This window comes from Actinia tenebrosa, unplaced genomic scaffold, assembly GCF_029948245.1.
Source record: "Actinia tenebrosa isolate PJP-AT-01 unplaced genomic scaffold, QUT_ActTen_1.0 PGA_scaffold0__85_contigs__length_37466705, whole genome shotgun sequence".
In the NCBI taxonomy this organism is placed as follows: domain Eukaryota; kingdom Metazoa; phylum Cnidaria; class Anthozoa; order Actiniaria; family Actiniidae; genus Actinia; species Actinia tenebrosa.
In genome coordinates, this window is record NW_028292569.1 from 6548595 (window position 1) to 6573226 (window position 24632).

A 24632-nucleotide genomic window follows, 5' to 3' on the forward strand; every position below is an offset into this window, starting at 1 on the left:
CCCTTGTAACATTTGAGCTACTCCTTACCCACCCCTCCCTTGAAACATTTGACCTACTCCCTACCCACCTCTCCCTTGAGATATTTGACCTACCCCTTACCCACTCCTCCCCTGAGACAATGGTCAATATTTCAAATGTTTTTCAGCACGATCGCAACGACACAGTTTCAGCCCACGGATGCACGCAAAGCCTTCCCTTGTTTTGATGAACCACAACTTAAAGCAACATTCACTGTCGTGCTCGTCCACCGACCTGACTATATCTCCATCTCCAACATGCCAATCACTAAGAGCGAGACAAAAGGTGGCAAAATGTATGACTACTACAAGAAAACGGTCATTATGCCAACGTACTTATTGGCCTTTGTGGTGTGTGACTTTAAGTACAAAGAAATCACGTCCAAAAATGGAGTGAAGGTATGGATCGCGTGACTTGTGATTTCATTTAATAAGCCTTTTCATAGTTTAAGAATGCGATTTTATCCCGAATTTCTAGACAAAAGAAGATGAGAAATTCGGGATAAGATCGCATGCGCAGTGGAATCGATTCTTAAACTATGAAAAGGCTTATAGATGACCCTTTGCATGTGTTGTCAAAGCAGCTCAATATAGACCCCTAGATATGCTTCGCTTGACACATACAAAGGTTTCTGTACGAGGCCACGTGCGAAATATTAATTAAACAATTAATTATTTTTCTCCTTTCACGAATCACTGAGCATTATGCACGAACCCTTGCATTGAAACCTTTATGCGTGACATGCGAAGCATATCTCAGAAGTGGGCTATTTGGAGGACAAAACAAAATCTCATGACAATTGGAAACCTATTGTTATGTCCTCCAAATTGAACTGCTAGGAGTCTAGATCTCATTTAACAGAGTGGGAATGCAGCTAAATTTGGAGGAAATAATAGGTTTCCAATTCTCAGGAAATTGAAATTCTTTTGTTTTGTCCTCCAAATTGAGCTGCTTTGACGTCACATGCAAGGGATCTATTAGCCAATCATAAACATACTACGCGTCAAGGTTCGGATCACGTGACAAATGAGGTCATAGAATTAGCCAATCACATCGATATGTACGCGTCACTCGACTTGTGATGTTTTGTATGTTACAGATGAGATTCTACGCCCCACCAGATCAGGTCGACCAGTTGGAATATGCTGTATCAATTGGAGGCAAAATTATGACATTTTTTGAGCAATACTACAACATCAGCTACCCGTTACCCAAATCTGGTAAGTTGGTATATTTTCTTCCGTGCTAACATGATTTACATATTGATGTGACACATTTCAACGGGCATTTCAAGCTTAGTGAGCGACATACAACTGAAACAAAGATTCCTATTCTCGAGGGAATGACACGTGGTCTGAAATGGGAAAACGTTGTAACATTGCACCATAGCTGAAAGCATTCCTAGTAAAGAAAGATATAATACTCAAGGGAATGCACATGGTCTGAAATGGGAAAACATTACACTATAGCTGAAAAGCATTTTTAGTAAAGAAAGATATAATACTCAAGGGAATGACACACATTCGTTTATAACCTAATGAAAACCTTGTATTTTTATGTTTTCTAGACATGATAGCAATTCCAGATTTCGCGGCAGGCGCCATGGAGAACTGGGGACTAATAACGTATCGTGAAACGGCGTTGCTATGGAAGAATGGCTCGTCTTCTGAGACCAATAAACAGAGGGTTGCTACGGTAATCGCTCATGAGCTAGCACATCAGGTATTAATAGTTTTCACGTCGGCCATGTTGGAGGAATTTAACAAAAGAATTGTCAATAAATTTTTTTGTTATATCCTCCAACATGGCCGTCGTGTTTTTTTGTTATTTAATTCTCTTGGGAATGGTTGAAAACCATCATTATAGTAGTGAATTCTGTTAGACTGGAATCAGTGCAAAATTTTGCAGGTTTACGGTCAACTGAGATCTACTGAACTTGGGGCGCTTTCCTGAAGTCGAACCGACTAGTCTAAGCGGCAAGTTCTCAAAATGGTACGTGTCGGTTCTCATTAGTTTTGAGACCTTGGCTAACTAGTTCTAAAGAACTGACGCATACCATTTGAACTAGCAGCTCGGATTGGTAGGTTAGACATCCTGGAAAGCGCTCTTAGAATTCATATCATATATCTGTGAAAAAGTTAACTCACAAAATTGTACAAATTAGTGAAAAGATTTGTAGGTCTACGGTCTACTGAGGTATACTGAACTTACTGCTTTGTGCACAATTTGTGCAACATCTTATAAAGTTTTTCACAAATATGTGGTATGCACTCTATTGATTATTGGTAGCAGTTGATTAATAGTAATCTTCAGATCTTCAGAGAACGACTACGTCCGTGTTCGTGCCGTGAGCTTTTCACAGTCATACGAAAGCTGCTCTGAGTGGCCTCGCCAAGGGCGGATCCAGCCAAAATTTTAGGGGGGGGGGGGGTAATTGAGTTTAGGGGGGCTAATTGAGTTTCTTTCAACAACACAACGGAAAACAATAAAAAAAGCATCTAATTCTTCAGGGTTTTTTTCTGCTGAAGGGTGGCTTCAGCTCCCTTTGCACCCCCCCCCCCCCCACCTGGATCCGCCCTTGTTCGCCTCTACCCGAGGCAGTAGCCAAAACCGGACGGGGCGTCTTCTTACTGTTATTTGTTGTCTAGTGGTTCGGTAATCTTGTGACGATGAAATGGTGGGATGATCTTTGGTTGAACGAGGGATTCGCAAGTTTCGTTGAATATCTTGGGGTCGCTGCCGTTGAACCTGATTGGGCCATGGTAAGTTTTATAAGTAATTAAGAATAGTTTAATAATATCTTCATAATAGTCTAATAATATCTTAATAATAGTCTAATAAAACCTTAATAATAGTCTTACAATATCTTACTAGTAGTCTAATAATATCTTAATAATAGTCTAATAAAATCTTAATAATAGTCTTACAATATCTTACTAGTAGTCTAATAATATCTTAATAATAGTTTCATAATATCTTAATAATAGTCTAATAATATCTTGATAATAGTCTAATAATACCTTAATAATAGTCTTACAATGTCTTAATAATAGTCTAATAATATCTTAAGAATAGTTTAATAATATCTTAATGATAGTTTAATAATATCGTAGGGGAGGTGACTGCCCTTGCAAGGTCGTGTACGACGAATCTCAGCGTGTTAATACCCATGCGCAAGTGACGTCAAACACGTGGTCACGTTGTGGCGCAAAAAAATTTCATTGGTTGTTCTCACCTTAACTTTATAAAATCATTTGCTTTAGAACGAACAGTTCGTGATATCTGACATGGCAACAGCGTTCAGTCTTGATGGCCTAGCGTCCTCTCATCCAATCAAAGTCGACGTCAATCACCCTAATGAAATCAACGAGATATTTGACTCCATTTCTTATAACAAGGTATGGGATCCCTGTGGTGAACGTTACTAACTGATGGTATACCTGTGGTGATGGTCATGATTTCATAGGACATTTCTAGTGGTTACTAAGTTTAGCTATGGGAATGGTTGCTAAGTAACAGTAACCATGGTGATTGTCTAAAAAATTTACTTTTTTTTCCCACAGGGTTCAAGTATACTGCGCATGCTCGAAAGTATTTTAGGAAAACCTACGTTTGTGTCAGGTTTAACGGTGAGTCGAGTATAGTGCGTGACTTACAGTGTTGTCACGTGATATCAATAGTGTGACGTGGGTGTACATTGTGTGACAGTTATCTTGTGGGTAACCTAATAAGCAATTATATAAAACATTAACTCCAAGCATGTCAGAGTTGTGTGACAGAGAGTGACTGAGAGCAAGTAGATTACATGACTGTGATATTATATAATGTAATGCGTGACGATGTCTGCGTGACGTATGATCTCACAAAATAGTGTCGTTAAATATTTTTTAACCTTTTTGACACAGAACTACCTCAGAAGACATGCCTACGGGAACGCAGTAACAGATGACTTGTGGAACGCCCTAGAGAAGGTAAGAAATGACGGACGGTCCACCTAGATCTACCTTTCTTTGCCACTATAAAATTCAATTCAGCATGTGAAGAAAAAAAAACTACCCCTTACCCTCCCCTCCCATAACATACTCACAACCTGACAAAAACAAAATCCATGTTTTAGTGACCGAAAGTCATGGACGGACCAAATAATTTTTTTCACAGGAGAGTTGTTCAAGAGGCAAGTGTATTCCTGTCAAGCAGATCATGGATACGTGGACGCTACAGATGGGTTACCCTGTGGTTGAAATGAAGAAGAAAGATGGTACCCACTATACGATGACTCAGAAACACTTCCTTTATGACCCGAGTGCTAATGTTAGTGCTTCAAAGTACAAATCGCCCTTCAAGTAGGTGCACGTTGTAAAATGATATGACAATATTTATTGATAAATAATTGGCATCATTATCATCAGCCATCATCATAAACTTTGTCATCATCTCGTTCAGCATAACATCATCATCATCACCATCGTCATTATCATCATCACCATCACCACCATCGTCATCATCATCATTACCATCATCATCATAATCATTACCACCATCATCATCATAACCATCATTATCATCACCATCGTAATCATCACTATGATCATCAACATCATCATCACCACCACCACCATCGTCATCATTATCATTACCATCATCATCATCATCATTACCACCATCATCATGACCATCATCATTACCATCATCATCATAAACATTATCATCACCATCGTAATCATCATCATCAACATCACCGCCATCATCATCGTAATTATCATTAATAAGGATATTTATTTATATATATCGAAAACTCAATATGGCATTTTCAAATGCGCCTTGATCATTATCACAAATATCATCATCACTATCATTATCATTATCGCCGTTATCAACATCAACCATTCTTTTTAAGATCACTCATTTTTCTGTCCTCTTTTCCTTTCCTGTAGCTACAAGTGGGTCATTCCTTTCACATACAAGACAAGTGCGCAAGCGTCACCCCAGAACGTCTTCCTGAACAAAAGCTCTGGTAAGTGTCATCCACCTCTCTACAAAACACTAATTCCAAATAAATCTGCTGTGAGTTAGCCATGCCCTGACTTAGATCAGCCCAGAGGTTATTGCAGGGTTCTATCTATGAGTTAGCCGTGCCCTGACGTAGATCAGCCTAGAGTTTGGTTCAGGGTTCTATCTGTGAGTTAGCCGTGCCCTGACTTAGATCAGCCCAGAGGTTGTTTCAGGGTTCTATCTGTGAGTTAGCCGTACTAACACTACTAACAGAACGTAGGCTCTTATGACGAATGTTCTATCAGCCAACAATATTTTTTAATATTCTTTAACAGCTGATATTATTTGGGATGGTTCTGGATGGATCAAAGGAAACTATGGACAGAATGGCTTCTATCGAGTAAACTACGCTCCTGAACACTGGGTTGCGTTAACACAGCAATTGATATCAAACCATGAGGTTATTATCTCAATAATATCATGCATTGCGCGCTAAAACCGGAAATGTTTAAACCGGAAGGACTATTCTTAACCGGAAGTAAGGAATTTTTGGGGGGTTGACACAGCAACTGATATCAAACCGGAAGCAAAAATCAGCATAGAAAATTAAAAAAAATTTTTGCACATTTTAGCATAAAACTACTAGTTATAATGTTGAAAATAAAAATTATAGGATAAAAGCTGCTAATTCGATGTAAAAAAAGGTTTTTGCTCCGGACAATCCAGTTAACCGAAGTCCAGTCCAGTCCAGCCATGCTCGGTTCCGGATTTTCCAAAATAAAAAATCGCCCACAATTCGGAATTTAGAAGCCCAAACAGAATTTTAGAGGTTGGGCATGCTTTTTCCATTCATTAAGATCATCCATACCCATTCAAAAGCTGCAAATTCGACGAAAATGTTTTTGGCGATTCAAGATCCCGTTAACGGACGTCCAGTCCATCCATTGTCGTACGGTTCCCAATTTTCAAAAATAGAATAATGTCTGTAAATTCAGAGTCAACTTTTAATGGTTGGGTTATGATTTTGTTATATAGTACCCTTTCAAAATCTAGAAATTCGACGATTTTTCGTTTCGTTTTTGTTTTGAATATTGGCGGTCCAAGGTACTAATAATCTACACGATTCAGGAAGCGAATTCGAAAGCTCGTGATATTATAATGATGGGGGTCATTGGCTTGTCTCATTCTTTTTTTCAGACGATTCCCATCTCTGATCGTGCTGGGTTGATTGGAGACGCATTCAGCTTGGCCAGGTAGGTGTTTGTCCTTTCTATCGAATTAGTGAACGACAGAAAGACAAAGTCCAGACAGAAAAACAGACACACATATCGACAGAAAGACAGACAGAAAGACAGAAATAAAGGCAGACAGACAGAAAGAAAGCAGACAGACAGACAGACAAACTTGTGATGTTTACAACGTATTTCATCTATTTTCCAGAGCAAAAATGATCAACTACTCCGTGGCATTAGAAACTACAAGCTATATTAGAAATGAGACCAAATGGGTCCCGTGGGATGCCGCTCTCACTAATCTAAACTACCTGATAAGAGTGTTATCCGAGACACGACCTGCTTACAAATATCTCCAGGTAAACCTCTTAGTCCACCCTCCCCCTCCTCTCCCCTCTTCACATCCCCACCCCCACCCCTCACACCCCGCCCCTCACCCCCCACCCCCCGTAAGACTCACATTTCCATTTCATGTGGAGATTCTTAACAGAAAAATCGAAATGTTTGAGAAATTTAATATTGTTCCACATCAAGATAACCAAGCTTTGTTATTGAATAATTATCTCAATGGCTTATACTGATGGGACTCCTGTGGTTTTGGCGGGAAAATTTTGCCCCGAAACGCGCGCGCGCTTATCACAACCTTTGCGAGAAAATGGTTCTCTCGAAGGTTCATTCTCTCAATGGTTTATACTGATAGGCTTTGGCGGGAAAATTTGGCGCCAAAACGCGCGTGCGCTCGCCGCAATTTTTTTCTTGGCAGGACTTCTGCTACGTTACTGTTCTCTTCATACTAACGAAAGCGTTGCATTGAGAAAGACTGATATATTAAACGTAACGGAATTGAGTCTCGCAATTTAAACATGTCATGACCTATTTTATGCCCCTTTTCGTTGCAATATAGAATTGTGTACTAAATTGTTGCTTTGATTGATTAGAAATATCTAGTATATCAGGGAGAGCTGCAGTTCAACAAACTTGGCTTCACAGATACTGGTTCTCATCTCGACAAGTATGTCGTTAGAGTAGATAAATTTTGTAGGACTTTTACTGTCGTTCTACTCTAACCATAGTAAAACCATAGAATTCGAAATTCGAGAACACGTATTCTTCGATTGCAAGTTACGTCATCTCGGCCTCTTAGCCACCGAAGTCTTGTCAATACCCTAATCATTCTGGTAAAACTACGAGCGTGGCGGGAAGACACGTTATAAATTGGCAAATGGCCGAGGAAATACACCTTTTATTTGGTATACCTACAGCTTGGCGCTTGGGAGCGTTGGTGCCATTTAAGAAAAGATTTTTTATCTGCATCCATTGTTAACAGCACCACAATAGACGACTTTCATAACTCAGTTTTTTCAGATAGAGAAAATGAAGCCTTTTTACCAGAAACTATTAATGCTATCTGAGACAATACTTCACGAAAACTATTTCCAGAAAATTTTGTAGAATTTGACTGTGTACCAAAGAAGTTATGTAAGAACGAAAATAGAGAGTTTTGTATGTATTTATCACTGGAAGCCTTGGTGGCCTCGTTTTGGTGCATTTTCAAAACTTAAAATGCTCACATCTTGTAAAGGATTTATCAATTTAAGAAGAAACTCACACGCCTTATCTAAATCAACAAGATCAATAATTTGAAAGGGTTTTCACTCCAAAAAACATTGATTTTTAATGTTTATGTAAATTAGCAGCAGCCAGTTATGAAAGTCGTGTGTGTCATCATGCTTTTGTCTTTTAACTCTCTTGGGAATGTTTGCAACCCATTAATTGAAAGTCTATAAAAGCTATCCAAGGAGATGAAGTGATGAGAGGGGAAAAAAGTATATTTATGCAAATAAACTCACGGTTAGAGTAGAACGACATTAAATAACATATTTTTTGAATCAATCAAGGTGCACGAAACCTCGGTAGAATGAATAATCATTTAAAGTCGATAAAACAAATCCAACCAAATGAAATTAAACGAGTTATTTTGTGTCTGATTCAGGTACAATCGTGGCGAAATGCTTTCCATCTACTGCAGAGCAGGAAATAAAAAATGCCTTGAACCTGCTCGGGAGTTTTTCAGAAAATGGATGGCCGACCCAGACAAAAACCCGTACGTAGTTTTCGTTTGTTGTCGTTTACATGTAATGAAACTAATCGACCTGTGCAACTACATGACCAACTAGCTGACTGACTGACTGACTGACTGACTGACCGACCGACCGACCGACCGACCGACCGACCGACCGACCGACCGACCGACCAACCGACTGACTGACTGACCGACCGACCGACTGACTGACTGACAGCCGCTTACCAAACGAGTGATTGATTGATTGATCCTTCCCCAGTGTCCCATCAAACTTCCGTTCCCTAGTGTACTACTATGGTGTCGCCGGTGGTGGAGAAGAAGAGTGGAATTTCGTCTACGAACAATTCAAAAAATCTAATGTCGCTACAGAGAAACAAAAACTGATGTACGCAATGGCTGCCTCCAAAGAACCTTGGATATTAGAAAGGTATGTAGCATGTACTGGGATCCCTAGATCGTATATCCCTAGATCGTATATACAATGGATATATATGTTTGTGGACGCGGGGTTTTTGTGTTTCTGTGTATATATGTATATATTATACCTAATTTTCTCCTTTCTTTTATTTATACTTGTAGGTTCTTAATCGCATATTTAAGTATAGATTTTATTTATATTTTCATAGATTTTGAATTGCTGAATTGCACCGGTTTATACCAGCTGTTCTATCGTGTCCAGCTGATCGTTTTTTTTTAAAGGATAGATAAAGATATTATTATTATTATTATTATTATTGTATCCCTGTGTTGTGTAATATCATGAGATATGTCTATGAAACAAATCAGTGCATGGTTTTAATATTCTCTTTTGTCAATTCAAGCAACTTTCAATTTGCATGTTATGGTTGCTATGGGTAACTAACTTTTTTGTTGCCATAGATACCTGACTTACTCCCTCGATCCTACCAAGATTCGCCCCCAGGATTCAATTCGGGTTGCGTCTTACGTAGCAAACTACAACAGCATTGGAGGACAGTTGGCTTGGAATTTTGTCCGATATAATTGGGACACGTACTTGAAAAGGTAATATAAATACATCAATTTTACTAATTTGTGCCAATTTTCAACTGCTGGGTTACCTGTGCATACTGTGGAAATAAAGGCAAATCTATCTATTGAATATATGATTTCATCTACATGACGTCATCGTCAACCTTATTTTCCTCGTTCTTGTTTTTTTTACTAGGTATGGCGGAGGTTTCTTTTCGTTTAGTTCTCTCATTGCTTCGGTTACCAGAGGATTCACTAGTGAATATCAGCTTAAGGAGGTGAGTAAAACAATTATTGACATCACAACAAAATGGCGGTGATGACGTCACATGGAAAACTGAATGATTCAAATGACAAAGACCTGGCGGCCATGTTGGTGTACATAACAAGAGAAGCTAACGAGAAATCTTTTGCTATCGTACACCAACATGGCGGTGATGACGTCATAACTGAATGATTCAAATGACAAAGACATGGCGGCCATTTTGGTCAGTGTACACAACAAGAGAAGCTAAAGAAAAAATTTCTTTGTTAACGTACACCAACATGGCGGTGATGACGTCACATGGAAAACTGAATGATTCAAATGACAAAGACATGGCGGCCATGTTGGTGTATATAACAAGAGAAGCTAACGAGAAATGTTTTGTTAACGTACACCAACATGGCGGTGATGACGTCATAACTGAATGATTCAAATGACAAAGACATGGCGGCCATTTTGGTCAGTGTACACAACAAGAGAAGCTAAAGAAAAAATTTCTTTGTTAACGTACACCAACATGGCGGTGATGACGTCATAACTGAATGATTCAAATGACAAAGACATGGCGGCCATTTTGGTCAGTGTACACAACAAGAGAAGCTAAAGAAAAAATTTTTTTGTTAACATACACCAACATGGCTGTGATGGCTTGATATAAAAATATGACGTCAAATAACTCATAAAAACCCAAGTTAATCTTCAATCATGTATATATATATTTCTTTCTGTAATTTTAGTTAATAGCATTCAATGCCAAACATCCAGACGCGGGTTCCGGCACGCTCGCCCTCAAGCAAGCCGTAGACCGAGTCAAAGCAAATATCAAGTGGCTTGAAGACAATGAAAACGAAGTGGAAACATGGCTAGAAAAATTCCTTAAAAAGCGTGCTTTACTGTAGAAAACCTTTGTTTTTTGTTAACGATTCGGCTTTCCAAAGCTCAGGGGAGGAGGACTGGTAACCAAAGAGACGCGCATGGAACTATGGGATGTAATTTGTTAAGATGGTGGATCCCACAATTCCATACGTGCATATACTTGTTATGAACTTTGGAAGGATAAATCTTTTGTTTTTTTAGTTACTAAGGTTTTTCAAAAGATGTACAGTATGGACTTTGTATTTTCCATCATAATAACCACAACTCGATCACGGACAGACAGACAGACAAGATATTTGGCAGTCTCACACATTAGCCCCATCCTCATAATCATACAAGCTTTCGTCATGTAATAGGCCCTTTGCACGGTCACGTGTCTGTACTGGACTGCAAAATTTATGTTTTTATATTACATTGGTGATTCTTTTTAGGTGCTTGTAAAGAACTGAAATGAAAACATGTGTAACCAGTGTGTTACGAAATGCAGTTTCATTACGATCTCTCGAAACAGGTTGTAGAAAGTTTGTTTGCAGTCCAGTATGTTTCAACCATGTGAATCAAAATGTTCTTTCATTTGCTCTCAGTGAATAAATCAGCACGTGATTGCTTAGCTGCAAAGGGCCTATTTCAAAATTCGTAAACGGGTTATTGATAGCAATTCCGAGATAAAACTTGTTCGAGTTGGCATTGCAGTGCATTGTGGGGCCGTTTTAGGGGACAAAAATAGATAGCATCTTGGAAAAATGTACCCAAAAATAGATCCACAATGCATTGCGACTACAACTCGAACCACGTGTAACTGTATGACTGAACGAATGGTATATCGATGAACGAACTCTTTTGCTATTTTTATATGGCTGTTATGTGTTTGTATTTCAAACCTATTTGCAATAAGATACATTCATGTTAATGAATCTTTTCATTAAGTGAAAATGAACCAATAGTAAGAATCTCTGGTATTTATGTTTGTTATCATCATGGGCACCGTTTGATGCTATTTTTATAATCCCATTTGCTATCGTTTGTTTTTGTGCGCGCGCATACTCCGCGCGCTTTACGTTGTTTGCTCGCTTTTTTTCCTTTCTTTTTCTCTTTGAAATGTATTAGAGTGTAGGCATTTTAACCCGTGAAATAAAAAAATACTAGTCAACATGTAAGTGTCAAATAGACACAACAGAAAACAATGGAATTATGTTCTACCAAAGTGTATCAGTGTAATATCTGCACGGCATTAGTGACTTTACTCTATTTTATTTTTTATTTTATTAGATTTCAATTTCAATATTTTTATTTCTTATTCTGGTGACCGCGACCAATTTCATGCATAAACAGTTCTTCGCAAAACTGCAGCGGCTCCCTTCATCATGAGGTTATGCCTCTAGATTCTTCCCGAGATTTTTGGCTGTTCCGTTTTGTTGTAAGGGAATGCTTTCTGTCTCAGTTGTATTTTTGAATACAACGGGGGAGGGGGGAGCCAAAAAATGTAAAATCGCCGTTGAATGTAAAAAAATAGATTAAAAATGTTTTTATTTAAAGGCTGACGTTTGTAAGTAAAAAGGCCGGCGGGAAAGCACGGCTGCTGTCTTCTGTGATTACAACGAGGAAAGAAAGAAAAGAGGAAAGAATTACATAAAGAGAAAAAAGGAAAGAGGAATGTTGGAAAAAAAGGAAGGAAGAAAGAAAAGTAAGAAAGAATGAAAGAAAGAAAGAGAGAGAGAGAGAAAGAAAGAAAGAAAAATGGATGTAACAATACAACGCTATTGCAGGAATGCAGGAAGGAAAAACAAAGAGAATGATCAAACAAGCCAAGGAAAGAATAGAGAGAAGAAACAACAACAGAAACAGTTCACCTTCTTGGGCTGCCTGTGTAACGAATGGCATTCTGGGAAAATCTGACTGTGATGGACTGGTAACTAGGTTCAAAATGGCGGCAAATGATGAACAAAGAGAGTCAAGAATGAGTTGAAAAATAACTGATTAATAAGGATTAATATTATCTAAACACCAAGGTATGTTGCCATTTATAACATATATATAATATCCTTATTATTTGTCTATTCAAAATGCTAAAATGGCTCAGAAATGAAGCTCAATTTGAATGAATACTTTTGTCATGTGAGAGATTTCGATCAAAAGATTCAATTCAAACGTACAATCATCTGTTTTCTTCAGGATTGGATGTTATAACCTCATCGAGAACTGTTTGTTCGAGACATCTGTATATTAAATGTTGTGAATCTACAAAATAATCGAGGAAAAAGAATTCGTTTTTAAAATGGCATCATCAACTTCTAAGGTAAATAAAGACGCTTTCCGTTGTATTTATTGTATTGTTTTGCACTGATACTAAGTCACTCTTATGTTGGTCCTACTACTCAGATGTTGCTTGGTCTGATGTGGTCAGTAGTAATGTCTAGCCACCAAGCATCCTTAATTTTTAGCTTTGGAATCACAACCTACAGAGTGTTTTTTCTGTAACGTGTGAGAAAAGACATGTCAAACTTGCTGTATTTTCTGTAGGTTGCTGAGATATTCACGGCAGCAGGGGAAGCGTTTGCAAGGCTGGGTGACCTCACAATGCAGCTTCATCCTTTGGGTGATTCATCTTCGTCACATTCAGGCAACAGGTCTGAGACAAGTATTTTTTTAAAAATAATGGTGATCTCCCCCCCCAAGATAATTATTAATTGAGTAAGACTTAGGCGCAGTCCACATGTATCTGGAAAATTTTGTATCCACAAATTTTTTTTAACGGATACCGGTTGCGTCCACATGTGTCTGCAAATTTTTGTGTCCGTATCCACAAACGGATACGTGTGGAGGGCGAGTAACACAAATAAAAATCTGATGTTTGTTTATAGTTGTCATTGTGTTTACCAGTATTTTATTTCTATCATCATTCTTATAGTTTGATGTCTTGTTTGTTGACTTACATTTTAATTTTGGGATTAACTGGCATACAAAGAAATCAATACAAACAAAATACCGGTATGCATTTTTTGTTTAGTAAGCCAAGACAAACTTTAATGCTAGAGAGATGATAACTATGGTAATCTTCAATCCTAGTCCTCATAGTGCACTTTACAGTATAATTAGGTAGCTTCTTTCTATTTCTTCCTTTCTTTTCTCTCTCTTTTTTTTTTTTTTTTTTGCCTACTTTTTGCTTATACTGTAGAGTGTTGAGGATTGCCATAGGTATTCCATTCTCCATAATGGAATTGCAAAGATAATTCCCCTTTTCTCTTTTTGTAAACAAAAGCAAAGTCTTTTACTTGGGAGACAATTATCTTCACTTTATGCTGATACCTCCTCTCTGTAGCCAGTGTCCGAGTAAAATATTTCTTTACATCTTTTGAATCCATCCCAGAGAGACACGATAAAAAATTTAGCACCAACTGAAATGAAGTTAAGGATATGACTTCTGCCTTTCTATTACTGGCAATATAGCAGTCGGGCTCCCTGACTTCGATATCTCTTAAAACCTGACGTGCAGTGCAAAAGAGACCATAAGGAATACATCGACATATTTCCCCACGATAAGGATTCCTTGTGTGCACTTTTCCACACAGTCGCCTATGAATTCCTTTGAGCCAAATTCTAGCTTCATTGTCTAAAATTGACCCTACCGTTAGGGTGCTTGTGCGTAAGCGGAGAGATGCTGGCAAAATAAAGAAAAAAATAGCTTAAATAAATTTTTCTTTTCAACACATAGAGTGTTATTAAGCTTAAGGAGAGTTTGATATTTACATATACACTTAACAGTAAAAAAAAACACACATTTTTTTGTTTTTGTTTCAGACTTACCTTTAAAGTTTTGTTCTTTTTGAAGAGAGTTTTCCACAGAAAACGACTGTCGAAAAATGGGCAAAAGGGCATCCATTGCCTTCTCACGACGAAAGAAGTGGTGATCAAAATCCTTTCCTCCCTCTAAACTCGCTAACATCGCTTCCAACGTATCTTTTTTCCTATCTTCCTCATCTAACTCACTATTAATTTCTTCTTGTTCTCCATCCTGTGCCTCAAACTCATTTTCGTCGTCTAAAACTAATTCGAGAACTTCCTCACGACTAAACACTTTGGCCGCCATTTTGTTTTTACTAAGTTACCGCTGAGCAAAAAGAATGGCCAACGTGGCCGTTTTCAGGTGCCTTTGTGCCCGGCGTGCACAACTAACAAACCGTTGCTACGACATCACATTTCATTTGAGTTCTCCACGAGCTACAGAACAGAACTGTTCTATCTTGCCAAAACATGGCCTCAAAAGCCGCGATAGCTGGTGTTTTGCCAGGAATATTTGTCAGCAAAAAAAAGCTTATTCTTGCGGGAATTTTCATAGCTATTCTTGTGTTGATTGTGATCATTCTCGCAGCTTTGTTAGGGAAGGCTAATTCCGAGGCAGCTCGGCTTAAAAAGGGTAAGTCTTCATATGTATGTGCACCGTGGTTCCTTTAAATAGTCCCACTTTTAGATACAATTTTTATACTCTTTCTAACTTTCCCGAATACCTTTCTTTCCTGGAATAACAGTTTTGCTTGTTGTTAACAATATTTTCTCGAAAAACGCGACTTATTTACAAATTTATATAATCCTCGATGCTACTATAAACTTTTTCTACCAAAAAATAGGTCGTTAACATATGAAGCACTTGCAATGTTGTGTGATTTTGATAACCATTTATTTTTTACTCCAAGAATGTAAACACGTATGAAGTATGCGATTAGATGTTGGACAGATTGAATATATCACTTGTCGTCTCAAGTGATAGCTTTCGTATTATATTTTTACAGCTACGTATTTGATCTTTTTTGACGTTGAGAGTTCTTAAACATAAACGATGTCAAAACGTTTCATTTACAAATAATCTTTTAACAGTGTTTTAAGATCATATAAGAGCGCTTTTATAAACTAATTACGATTTTGAGACGGCAATACTATAAACTAATTACGATTTTGAGACGGCAATACCACAAAATATTGACGGCTAGTTGGGAGAAAATATATTCCGTATTGTGGCGGAGTCGCGTAGCGACGGAGCCCAATACGAGAATATATTTTCTACCAATGCCGTCAATATTTTGTGGTATTGCCGCCTCAAAATCGTAATTAGTTTTGTATCGCGATTCCTATAATTTTTTGGGGTTTTTTTTTTGCATGAAAATGTTCAGTTTTCATGATGAAACAATAAATTCTCTCAACGTGAAAATTCCTGTTTCTATGACAATAATCGATCACGCAAGCACTTTTTCAATGCAGTCGTTTTGAACAGAAAATTTTTTTACTTTCAAAAACGTAGCAAGAAAACTTGAAAGAGATGTAAAATGTATATGTTTCCGAAACCAACTTGGACTGAGGACGACTTGGAGCTTCCAAATTTTCAAATTTCATCTCAAATTACTACTCCTTCTGGTTCAAAGCCTTTAAATACCATATCAAAGTCATCAAATGTCATAGCTCGTAACTCAGCTGCCTCTGTTTCTGTCAACGAAGAATTAATGGGCGACAAAAAGCGAAAATCTAGCATTGTTGTTCTTGAGGATGATGAATTTGAAGCAAACCAAACTGCTGCAAATACCAAAAAAGGGACTGAAGTGGCCATTCGCCGCTTTGAAGCATGGTATCGTGAACGGTACAATAAGGATGTAAACTTGTCAGATGTAAACAAAACCACAACCAGCTACCTCTTAAAGCATTTCTTCTTAGAGATAAGAGACACCAAAAAAGACCGAGTTGGGCAGGAATACGAACCATCTACACTACAAACCTACAGGAATGGTTTGAGGCGATATTTTCTAGAAAGAAAAACAGGAGAAAAGTTTGACATAGGCGAGGATGAAGATCTCAAGAAAAAGCTAGCATCAAAGAAAAAAGACCTGAAAGCTCAAAGCAAAGGCAACAGACCGAATGCAGCTCATCCCTTGGATGTCACACAAATCGAAAAGTTGTGGGAGAGCGGAGCGGTTGGCATAAAAACCCCAAGACAGCTTTTGCATTTAGTTTGGTGGAATAACACCGGCATGCTGGGAATGAGAGGACGCCAAGAGCAGTTAAATTGTCAAGTTGGAGACTTCGTCAATAGAGGGACCTTCTATGAATACACTGAGCGATCTACAAAAACCAGAAATGGAGAAAACGAGAATCCAAAGTCTAGGCGGAAGTATAACAATAAAATATTAAAAGGAAAAGGTGATGAAAGGGATCCTTGCCTTGCTCTCGAAGCGTATCTAAGCCACAGACCAGAAGGAACCACAGCATTCTACCTCCAGCCTATTGACAATCCACAAGGAAATGTTTGGTATAAAAAGCTGCCTTTAAAGCGGGATGGACTTGCTAATATGATGAAGAGAATGTCATCAATAGCTGGGATACAACAGGAGGGAAACTTCACAAACTCCTCTGGAAGAAAAACGGCAATCCAGGGTCTCCGTGGGCACTTTGATCCTCTGACGATTTCAGAACTGACTGGTCATGCAAATCCTATCAGCATCCAGTCATACAGTCACAACTCTTTAGAAACACAAAAGATTATGTGTGATTTGCTGGCATATAATTCCTCTGGTAGTATTCACAGCTCTAAGAGTTCCTCCACAGTAGTAGAAACTTGCAGTCATCTTAGCGACGAGAAGGACGAGCACGTTCTCCCTGCCAACCTGTTGAATAATTCAACGTTAAACAACTGTCAAATTCAGATAATTGTTAACAAAGAATGACTTTGTAAATCATTGTAAAAAGAGTAATTTTATGGATGTAAGTTAAAGGTTTAAAACTATGAATATTTGAAGCTCATTTGCTCAGTACCAAATTATTGTAAACGATTGTAAACCGTTTTTGAAATTCACTCGCTTTTGAAAGTACGACAACATTGCTGCTTTTAAAGATAAATATTTTGAAACGAACATTTTTTTATCGAGAAAAACTTACCTTATTTTAGCTTCCCTCCTTTTTTTCCAGTGATAAACTAGAATTTTCATGAGTTTGATGAAGAACGTTCAAAATGTAAACGAATTTGATTTCAACTTTGCTTGAATAAAATAATTTTTACTCAGCACCATCTTGTTTCGTATTGGCTGACAAGAACAATGAGCTGTCAAAACACGCGCGTAATAGCCAATCAAAACACTTGATTTGAGACGTCAATACCACAAAATATTGTCGTCTCAAAAATATAAGAAACTATTTAGTGAATCGCGATACTCCTTCGTATTGAGGCTCCATTCGCATTGGGGAAAACTGATATGCAACTCCCCAAATTTTGTATTCACCCAATCCCTCCTGCTATTCTTATTTTTTATTATTTTTTATTCATTCATTTATTTTTTATTTTATTAATTCATTAAAAGACATTTTTTAAACATAGATTACATACTAGCCTGCGTCCAGACCGAATTATAATAATAACAATAATAATTTAATATTTCCTTTGCGCATGTTCCATTGGAAGATGCTCACATGCTCTTGTTAAGACGAGAGTCAAATAGACCTCTTCGGCTCTGATGCTTTCCCATTTCAGACCACATGTCATTTCCTAGAGTATCATTTCTTTGTTTAAGGTTTGCACTCGGTTGCACATGAGAAAATACATGAATATGGATACAGCTCAAACAAAGAATCTTATTCTCAAGAGAATGACACGTGGTCTGAAATGGGAAAACATTACCCCAAGCCAACAGGGGAGTATTCTGCGCGACCATGCGCGTCGACGCTGACCGTGAATTTATTATTGCTGGCTCGCCTCAGGGAAAGCCCTCTCTCTCGAAAGCGTGGCGGCAAAATTCGAATTCGAACATGTATCGCGCTATCGTTTCGTTTGTCTTTCTAACACTTTTATGGTGTTACTCAGAATGTGGAAATACGAAAATAAAATGTGTAATATGCGGAAAAGTCATTTCTGTTAATCGAATGAAACGGAGCAGGCCAGCTGCTTCGTATTTGGACAAAATTCCGCTCTCGTCGCGTCCAAATTGCAACAACGCACGTATCTGTGGTGTGTGTTTGGCAGCCCTATCCAGGTCAGCCAAACCCGACGAAACCATTACCAAAGTAAGTAAATTAGTGTTTGTTTATCAAGTTTTATTCATATTAGGTACAATAGCAGTAATGACTACATTTATTAAATCGCAGCTTATAGGAAAATGTTCTTCTGGCAAGTCTGGAAGACCCTCCAATAGTTACAAATGTCGTGCTAAGCTAAAGAAAACAACCCTATCGCAAGAAGCAGGCACACAAACAATGGATAATGTATTGTCTCTTGCGCCATGGACGGTGGAAGATACCTGCTTTGGTGAGATTCTCCGTGGGCCATGCGGCCGGACGTTATTCCCCCCTGGGCTGTTTGAAGAGTTAGAGGATCAGATGATGCAGCTCTCAAAACGTAAGTTTGGCAACACAGACGTACATCAGATAACGCCGTGTGCCAGGTGTGAAGGCGGTGGGAAACCAAGAGCTCTAGACTGATATGTAACACACATACTACATAGTCCTCTCTTAAAACAAGTGCTTGATAATACTATATTGGCAATACCGCATGACTAGAAATAAGCATGTAGTGACAAAAGCAATCTCAATTCTATAAAAAAAATCAATTTATCATATTAATTTCGGTTTCAGGGTGTGATCTGTCAAAGGAATTAGAAGACTTAAAGTTGTTTATGTATAAAGAATTTACAAAATTGAGAAGGCCACCAGTGTACGACCCAGAGGAATTTGAGTTATTGTGCCACAGAGCCGGGGCAAAATCTATTTTCAAAACAATCACAGATGCCATGACAACTGAAAGACAGTCAAAAGAAAGGGAAATCGCCAATCGGAAGAGAGCAGTGTCTATTATCTACAAGCTTTGTTATGGTCTCAGTCAAGTTTGCAACTGGCTGCAGACAGACCACGCCCTTTTTTTAAAGCAATCAAATATCAATAAGGAAGGGATGGAGACAGCAAATGTTCTGGGGGACACAGTGAGCATCTCTAAGGTTGATAAATTGGTGACACAATTGAGCGAGGGGTCTGCACAGTCAATTGATCAAGTTGTCAATGAAGCAATTAAACATGAGTGGCAGCTTGTGCTGGTTGTTGATGACTATACAGCCATACATACAATACGACGACCACTAACAACTACACTCACCCATCCCAAAACTATGTGTACTATTATAATTAAAGTTTTCAAAAATGTCCCAGCTATACCAGCCTGTCCAGCATCATCCTATCTGAACCTACAAGCCATGAACATATCATCCTGTATAAATACTGTATCTGGCCTTCAATCTATGTATCGACTCACACAAACTTATGCCTCCGTAATGCCTGCTTGGATAACCAACACATTTTTTAATCCTGAGTTTGAAAGACACCGTATAACAACACACAATTACTGTGACCATGAGTCTGTTCAGACCATGCGGCAGATGGATGATGTACACCTAGTGGATTTTGTAGAACTGCAACTTAAGAGTAAAGATGACTTTGGAGCTGCACAAAGCTATCTGACTACATGAAACGATATCTTCTTCTGCAACCTGGTGATTGGCCAGCACAGTTTTATTCCCGTCAACTCGTTTATGAAACCTTACAAAAATATCAAAGTCATTTTCCATCATCTGAACCATCTCCTGGACCACTGCTCAAACCCACGTCACATTTGGATCACTCATACACCACTCCTTGTAACACCTCTGGACCTGCAAAAGAACAAGATACATCTGATCAGCCTACGATTTTATCAATTATACCATGTATTGGCCCTCTACATATTTCCTTAAATGCACAAGAAACAGTGTTTACTGAGTTCCGTCCATTCTATGAAATTGTCTATAAAGATCTCTTCCCAAAAAGCAAATTAGCCAAGACACCCAAACCTTGGAGGATCAGTCTTTTGCATGAAATTGTTTATGGTGGCTGGCTACTTATACGGGACACTGTCAAAGACAAATTCTCCACCTGCAAAGATTTACAATACAGAACACTCCTAAACCTACTTGATAACTACCTGCCTTTGATCCTTACTATCTACAGTGTTACTTTCAAACTAAACAACTTCCTGGAATACTTTAATGCTGTAATTCGTATTTGGACAATGTTTGTTTGCCTAGAGAGACACCACTACAACAAGGCTCCATTGGTTTGGCTGGCTACATGTACATATTGGGGCATCCATCATCCTAATCTCTTTCATCAATTCCGTTCACATCTTATCATATCTGACGAGTATCCTGTGGAGAACGCCCATAGTATCATTCGCTCAAAAACAAATGCCCATGACACAACTGAACAGCTACGCAAAAAGGTAAAATCCACATTTCAAGCTAAACACACACAAAAACACTTCAAGGAACATTTCACTCCACCTAAACATCATAACTTCACAACCAACCACCTCAGAATTCTTAAAGCAAAATGTGCTGGCATACTATCAAAATTATTTGTGGATATATCAAGAAACATTGGGGAGGGAAGAATTATTTTTGAGGGAAAAAAGAAGAGTGCTGTATTGCCCAAAGTATTTGGAAAAGATCAAGTCAAATGTAGGACACTGCCATTGGGCTATTGTGGTTTACACCAACCAGTACCAGATCGACGTTGTGACCTGCCAAGTTGTCACAGCAAGAAACAGAGAAAGTTGGGTATTATTTGAGGGCTGTTCTCATTCTTACCATGAGGACTGTCTAAGTGATACCTACTACTGTGTCCTCTGTCAGGAATTTCTGGCAGACAAAGCAAGATCACTAGCTGAAACTGCTAAAGATGCCATATTGTTGAAACCCAATGAACCCAAAGAAACTGAAACTACAAAGTCTAGTGACAATTCAAAAATAGTGAATCTGATTCAAATGATAACCTTGACTCAACAGCTCCTGGAGACATTGATTCTATTGAAAATGATATTAAGCTAGCCAATGCATCAATATCTGCACTACCCTCTATTCCATGTCCACCAGACACACCTCCTGCAACAATAAGTACTTCTGACCCAATACCACAGCAGCAGCAAGCCTCTAACACAACAGACGTATTCCAAAGTGTTTTCAATGTGGACACCCACGAAAAGGACACACTCGCCCTAAACAAGGACCTGTCAAATGTCCACGATGCAATGGAGGAGTATGTTCAAGACAGCCATCACAGTCATCTCTACCATCGCAGTCAATCCAGCCATCACAGTTATCACAGTCAACCCAGCCATCACAGTCAACCCAGCCATCACAGTCAGCCCAACTATCACAGTCAGCCCAACTATCACCGCCAACTCAACTATCACCGCCAACTCAACTATCACAGTCAGCCCAATCATCATATTTGTTCCAGCCACAACAGCAACTAATCCTACATCCATATGTACACTATGGTCATGTAATTGAATGGATTCTGCCACAACAACTATGTCAGTCCCTGATCTTTGGAATTCCAATGGGCAGTAATGCTTGTACTATCATCGCTGTCATTGGGGCTATGAAGTTTCTGTCTTGCACAGTTCCTGTCCCTTCTCCTCACAATATTTTATCAACTGTGGCTGCATTTGCCAACTCAATGAGAGAAGGAAACATTCTTTACAACAATTTGAATCTACCAGTAAACCAGCCAAACTTAAATGTCCAGGAGGCCCTAACAACAAGATATGATAAGTTTGGACTGACAATGATAGAAGATAGTGCAGTTTTCTCTCCAGCCTGTCTCAAAGACAAACTGGTACTCATGACAATCTCATCTGGCAATAAATCTGCTATTATTATTGCACCACCAGATAAGTCAATGCTGTTATGTTTTAGCAGAAGGGAACAGAAAGTTTCATTGTTTGAAAGCCATTCTCATGGTAACCAAGGAGGATTGTTGGCCGTAGCAAGCTATGAACAAATAGACAGCTTTGTTCTCTTCCTTGAATATATGTGTTTGCGTGACTGGGGAAGCAGCATATCAGGGGCCAATATTAGTGTAGTACAGTAAAAACCTGTATAAGAACCTACTTTTTTACGGTTAGCCTCAACATTTACAATTTCTTATATACATACATTTACTGCAAGGTTCTAATAAAATGGTCCTTAAAATGGCTAATCTTAGCCTAGCATGTTCTTAATTTTTAGGTTCTTATATGCCGGCTTTTACTGTAGCTGTGAATAGCTAATTTTGTCTGCTCATATGATGTTTAAAATAGTTAAATTAACTTAACTAAGTTTATATTATATTAATTATCACTTCTAATACATCACATGTAACAATGTGACAAAAAAAAACTGCTAAATACAACAAGTTTTATAATGTCTTGTCCGATTTTGGCAGCTAATTCAATATGACAGGATAATAGCATTAGTGAGGTTCAGCATGATAGAAATACTTGTGTGATACTCTTCCTAGATTTTTCACAATAACATATTAATAAATATTCATTAGCTATGAAATTCTAGGCTTAATTTAGCAGGCAATATTCCCGAAAATATGCCACCGATTACTTTGAAATAAAAACAAATACTTAGAAATGAGTTCGATACGCGTATTGAATTTTCAACAACGCTTGTCGAGTGTTAAATTCAATAAGAATTTTACCAGATACTATGCCTAGCAAAAGTGAGGTCATACTTTCAAGAAAGCACCGGAATATTTTCTCCGATTTTGAGGCTAATAAAACCCACAAAAAACAAAGAAGGAAAGGACGATAAAACTAGTTTTAATTTCCGAACTGTGATACTCTTTCTACGATTACGGGAAATTCACCGTCAACTAAGTCTAAAATAAGGTTTCACACATAATATCGTAAAATTTTCGAGCTAGATTTCTCTGAAAGAGAACCACCGATTTACATTCTTATATGTTAATAACAAACTAGAGAACTAAAACTTACCATAAGACAGGGTTTTGGAGCAGTAGTCTTCGTTATATACAGAGTTAATAGAGGGGAATGGTTATGAAATCCGGCGAACATCAAAGAGGGATCTCTTTGTTATGGTTTTGACTTGGTCACGTGACCACGAGAGTGCACACAATCAGCTGTGATTTCGAAGCGTAGACCCAAGAGTAGTGACAACAAGCGATATATGTATAGATTTTTATTATATAGGGTGTTTTAAATAGAGTTTTAACTAGCTAGATATATATTATACTATGCCAGGCCGCCACTGTGCGGTTTTTGGCTGTGGATCGTGTAGACGGACCAAGGGAATTGGTATTTGGAAGTTGCCCTTAGCTGTGGACGAGAAACATCGTGAATGGCGCGAAGCTTGGCTTGGGGAGCTGAAAAAAACCAGAGAGATCGACTCCGATTTTAGAGATCAGATAAAGAACGATCGAGTCTACACTTGTGAGAAGCATTTTGCACCCGAAGATGTTAAAATATGTAAGTATTTTCTTGTAATTTTCTTGTCTCTGCGGTGTGTTTACATCCCATATGAAGTAATGTTTACACGATCTCATCTCTATCTGAACTTATAAGATCTCGTCTCTTAATCTTCGATCTTTTACTTTTATATTGCAGTTCACACCGACAAAACGACTCGAAGAAAGCCGAAATTCGGTGCATTACCGAAGCTGAATATGCCTTCAAAAAGTATACAAACTTGCAAGCCAGCGCCGAGACCGGAGCGTCGCCTCGTCCAACCAGTTGAAGCTACTAATGTCAGCATTAATGTCTGCTACAGGACATTCTCCGAACTCTGCCATAGAACCAAGAACTTGAAATCTCTGAATGATTGGAATTTAAAAGTGATGCCGGACCGTTTTGTCCTCAAGAAAGAAGCAGATCCCTATCTCATTCCTAAGTTTGAGATAGTTGTCGACGAAAGTCTAGCATTTAGTGTTAAAGTGTTTGGGGCCAACTTGGTGGAAGATCACCCTGTATACACCGAGAATCTTCGCTCAATGCGAAATGTGACTATTTCTAATCTTGCTAAGGGATTAGAAAATTACAAACTTTGTGATGGTGTTATTGCAACCGAACTGACTGCTCAGTTATATCACCATGTTGTCCCCATTGTAGTCATTGACCAGATGGACGACCAGAATGATGAGATATTGCAACAGTTTCCTCATGAGGGATTTTGGAGAACTAAGGACTGTTTACTAATATGTGAACAGGAAGATAATATCTGTGAATCCTGCTCTGGGTATTGTTTATCTTCTGAAAAGGCAAGAAAAGCCAAGGAAAACAGACAGTCAAAGCCTGCACACATAAAAGCACCTGTGTCAAAGACTGACCCA

The 24632-nt window shown here is 38.4% G+C and overlaps 4 protein-coding genes and 1 long non-coding RNA gene across 7 annotated transcripts in view; 4 read left to right on the forward strand and 1 right to left on the reverse strand.

Annotated features, from left to right (window-relative positions):
- Positions 1 to 11992, forward strand: part of LOC148913353 (aminopeptidase Ey-like) — a 28975-nt gene extending 16983 nt beyond the window's left edge. For all 3 annotated transcript variants that reach the window (XM_089027820.1, XM_089027825.1, XM_089027830.1), the window contains exons 4-21: positions 147 to 417; positions 1119 to 1239; positions 1587 to 1741; positions 2668 to 2781; positions 3283 to 3417; positions 3583 to 3648; positions 3925 to 3990; positions 4178 to 4362; positions 4954 to 5033; positions 5347 to 5471; positions 6209 to 6264; positions 6452 to 6602; positions 7182 to 7255; positions 8237 to 8347; positions 8586 to 8753; positions 9206 to 9349; positions 9513 to 9594; positions 10319 to 11992. In XM_089027820.1, the coding sequence (XP_088883946.1) occupies positions 147 to 417; positions 1119 to 1239; positions 1587 to 1741; positions 2668 to 2781; positions 3283 to 3417; positions 3583 to 3648; positions 3925 to 3990; positions 4178 to 4362; positions 4954 to 5033; positions 5347 to 5471; positions 6209 to 6264; positions 6452 to 6602; positions 7182 to 7255; positions 8237 to 8347; positions 8586 to 8753; positions 9206 to 9349; positions 9513 to 9594; positions 10319 to 10480 (2266 nt within the window). In that variant the 3' untranslated portion in view covers positions 10481 to 11992. The remainder of the gene's footprint in view (positions 1 to 146; positions 418 to 1118; positions 1240 to 1586; positions 1742 to 2667; positions 2782 to 3282; positions 3418 to 3582; positions 3649 to 3924; positions 3991 to 4177; positions 4363 to 4953; positions 5034 to 5346; positions 5472 to 6208; positions 6265 to 6451; positions 6603 to 7181; positions 7256 to 8236; positions 8348 to 8585; positions 8754 to 9205; positions 9350 to 9512; positions 9595 to 10318) is intronic.
- Positions 11993 to 12231: 239 nt separating this feature from the next.
- Positions 12232 to 13313, forward strand: LOC148913354 (uncharacterized). Its single transcript, XR_016119352.1, has 3 exons — positions 12232 to 12466; positions 12630 to 12753; positions 12978 to 13313. It is a non-coding gene; the product is annotated as an uncharacterized LOC148913354 (long non-coding RNA).
- A 259-nt stretch (positions 13314 to 13572) lies between these two features.
- Positions 13573 to 14617, reverse strand: LOC148913355 (uncharacterized). Its single transcript, XM_089027859.1, has 2 exons — positions 14262 to 14617; positions 13573 to 14115 (listed from the first exon to the last, which is right to left on the reverse strand). The coding sequence occupies exons 1-2, from the start codon at positions 14542 to 14544 to the stop codon at positions 13622 to 13624; spliced, it is 777 nt and encodes a 258-aa protein (XP_088883985.1). The 5' UTR covers positions 14545 to 14617; the 3' UTR covers positions 13573 to 13621.
- LOC116295370 (glutamyl aminopeptidase) overlaps positions 14617 to 24632 on the forward strand; it is a 30709-nt gene continuing 20693 nt past the window's right edge. Inside the window, exon 1 of the mRNA XM_089027851.1 lies at positions 14617 to 14871. Within this exon, the coding sequence (XP_088883977.1) occupies positions 14709 to 14871 (163 nt within the window). The 5' untranslated portion in view covers positions 14617 to 14708. The remainder of the gene's footprint in view (positions 14872 to 24632) is intronic.
- Positions 22999 to 24632, forward strand: part of LOC116295381 (uncharacterized) — a 2205-nt gene continuing 571 nt past the window's right edge. The window contains exons 1-2 of the mRNA XM_089027841.1: positions 22999 to 23772; positions 23911 to 24632. The exon at positions 23911 to 24632 is cut by the window's right edge and continues 571 nt beyond it. Coding sequence (XP_088883967.1) covers positions 23541 to 23772; positions 23911 to 24632 — 954 coding nt within the window. The 5' untranslated portion in view covers positions 22999 to 23540. The remainder of the gene's footprint in view (positions 23773 to 23910) is intronic.

Coding starts and splice junctions, on each gene's coding strand:
- LOC148913355 (XM_089027859.1), bottom strand. CDS start 14,544: ATGGCGGCCAAAGTGTTTAGTCGTGAGGAAGTTCTCGAATTAGTTTTA. Junction 14,116..14,261: donor AAAAGAACAAAACTTTAAAG/GTAAGTCTGAAA, acceptor TTATTTTGCCAG/CATCTCTCCGCTTACGCACA.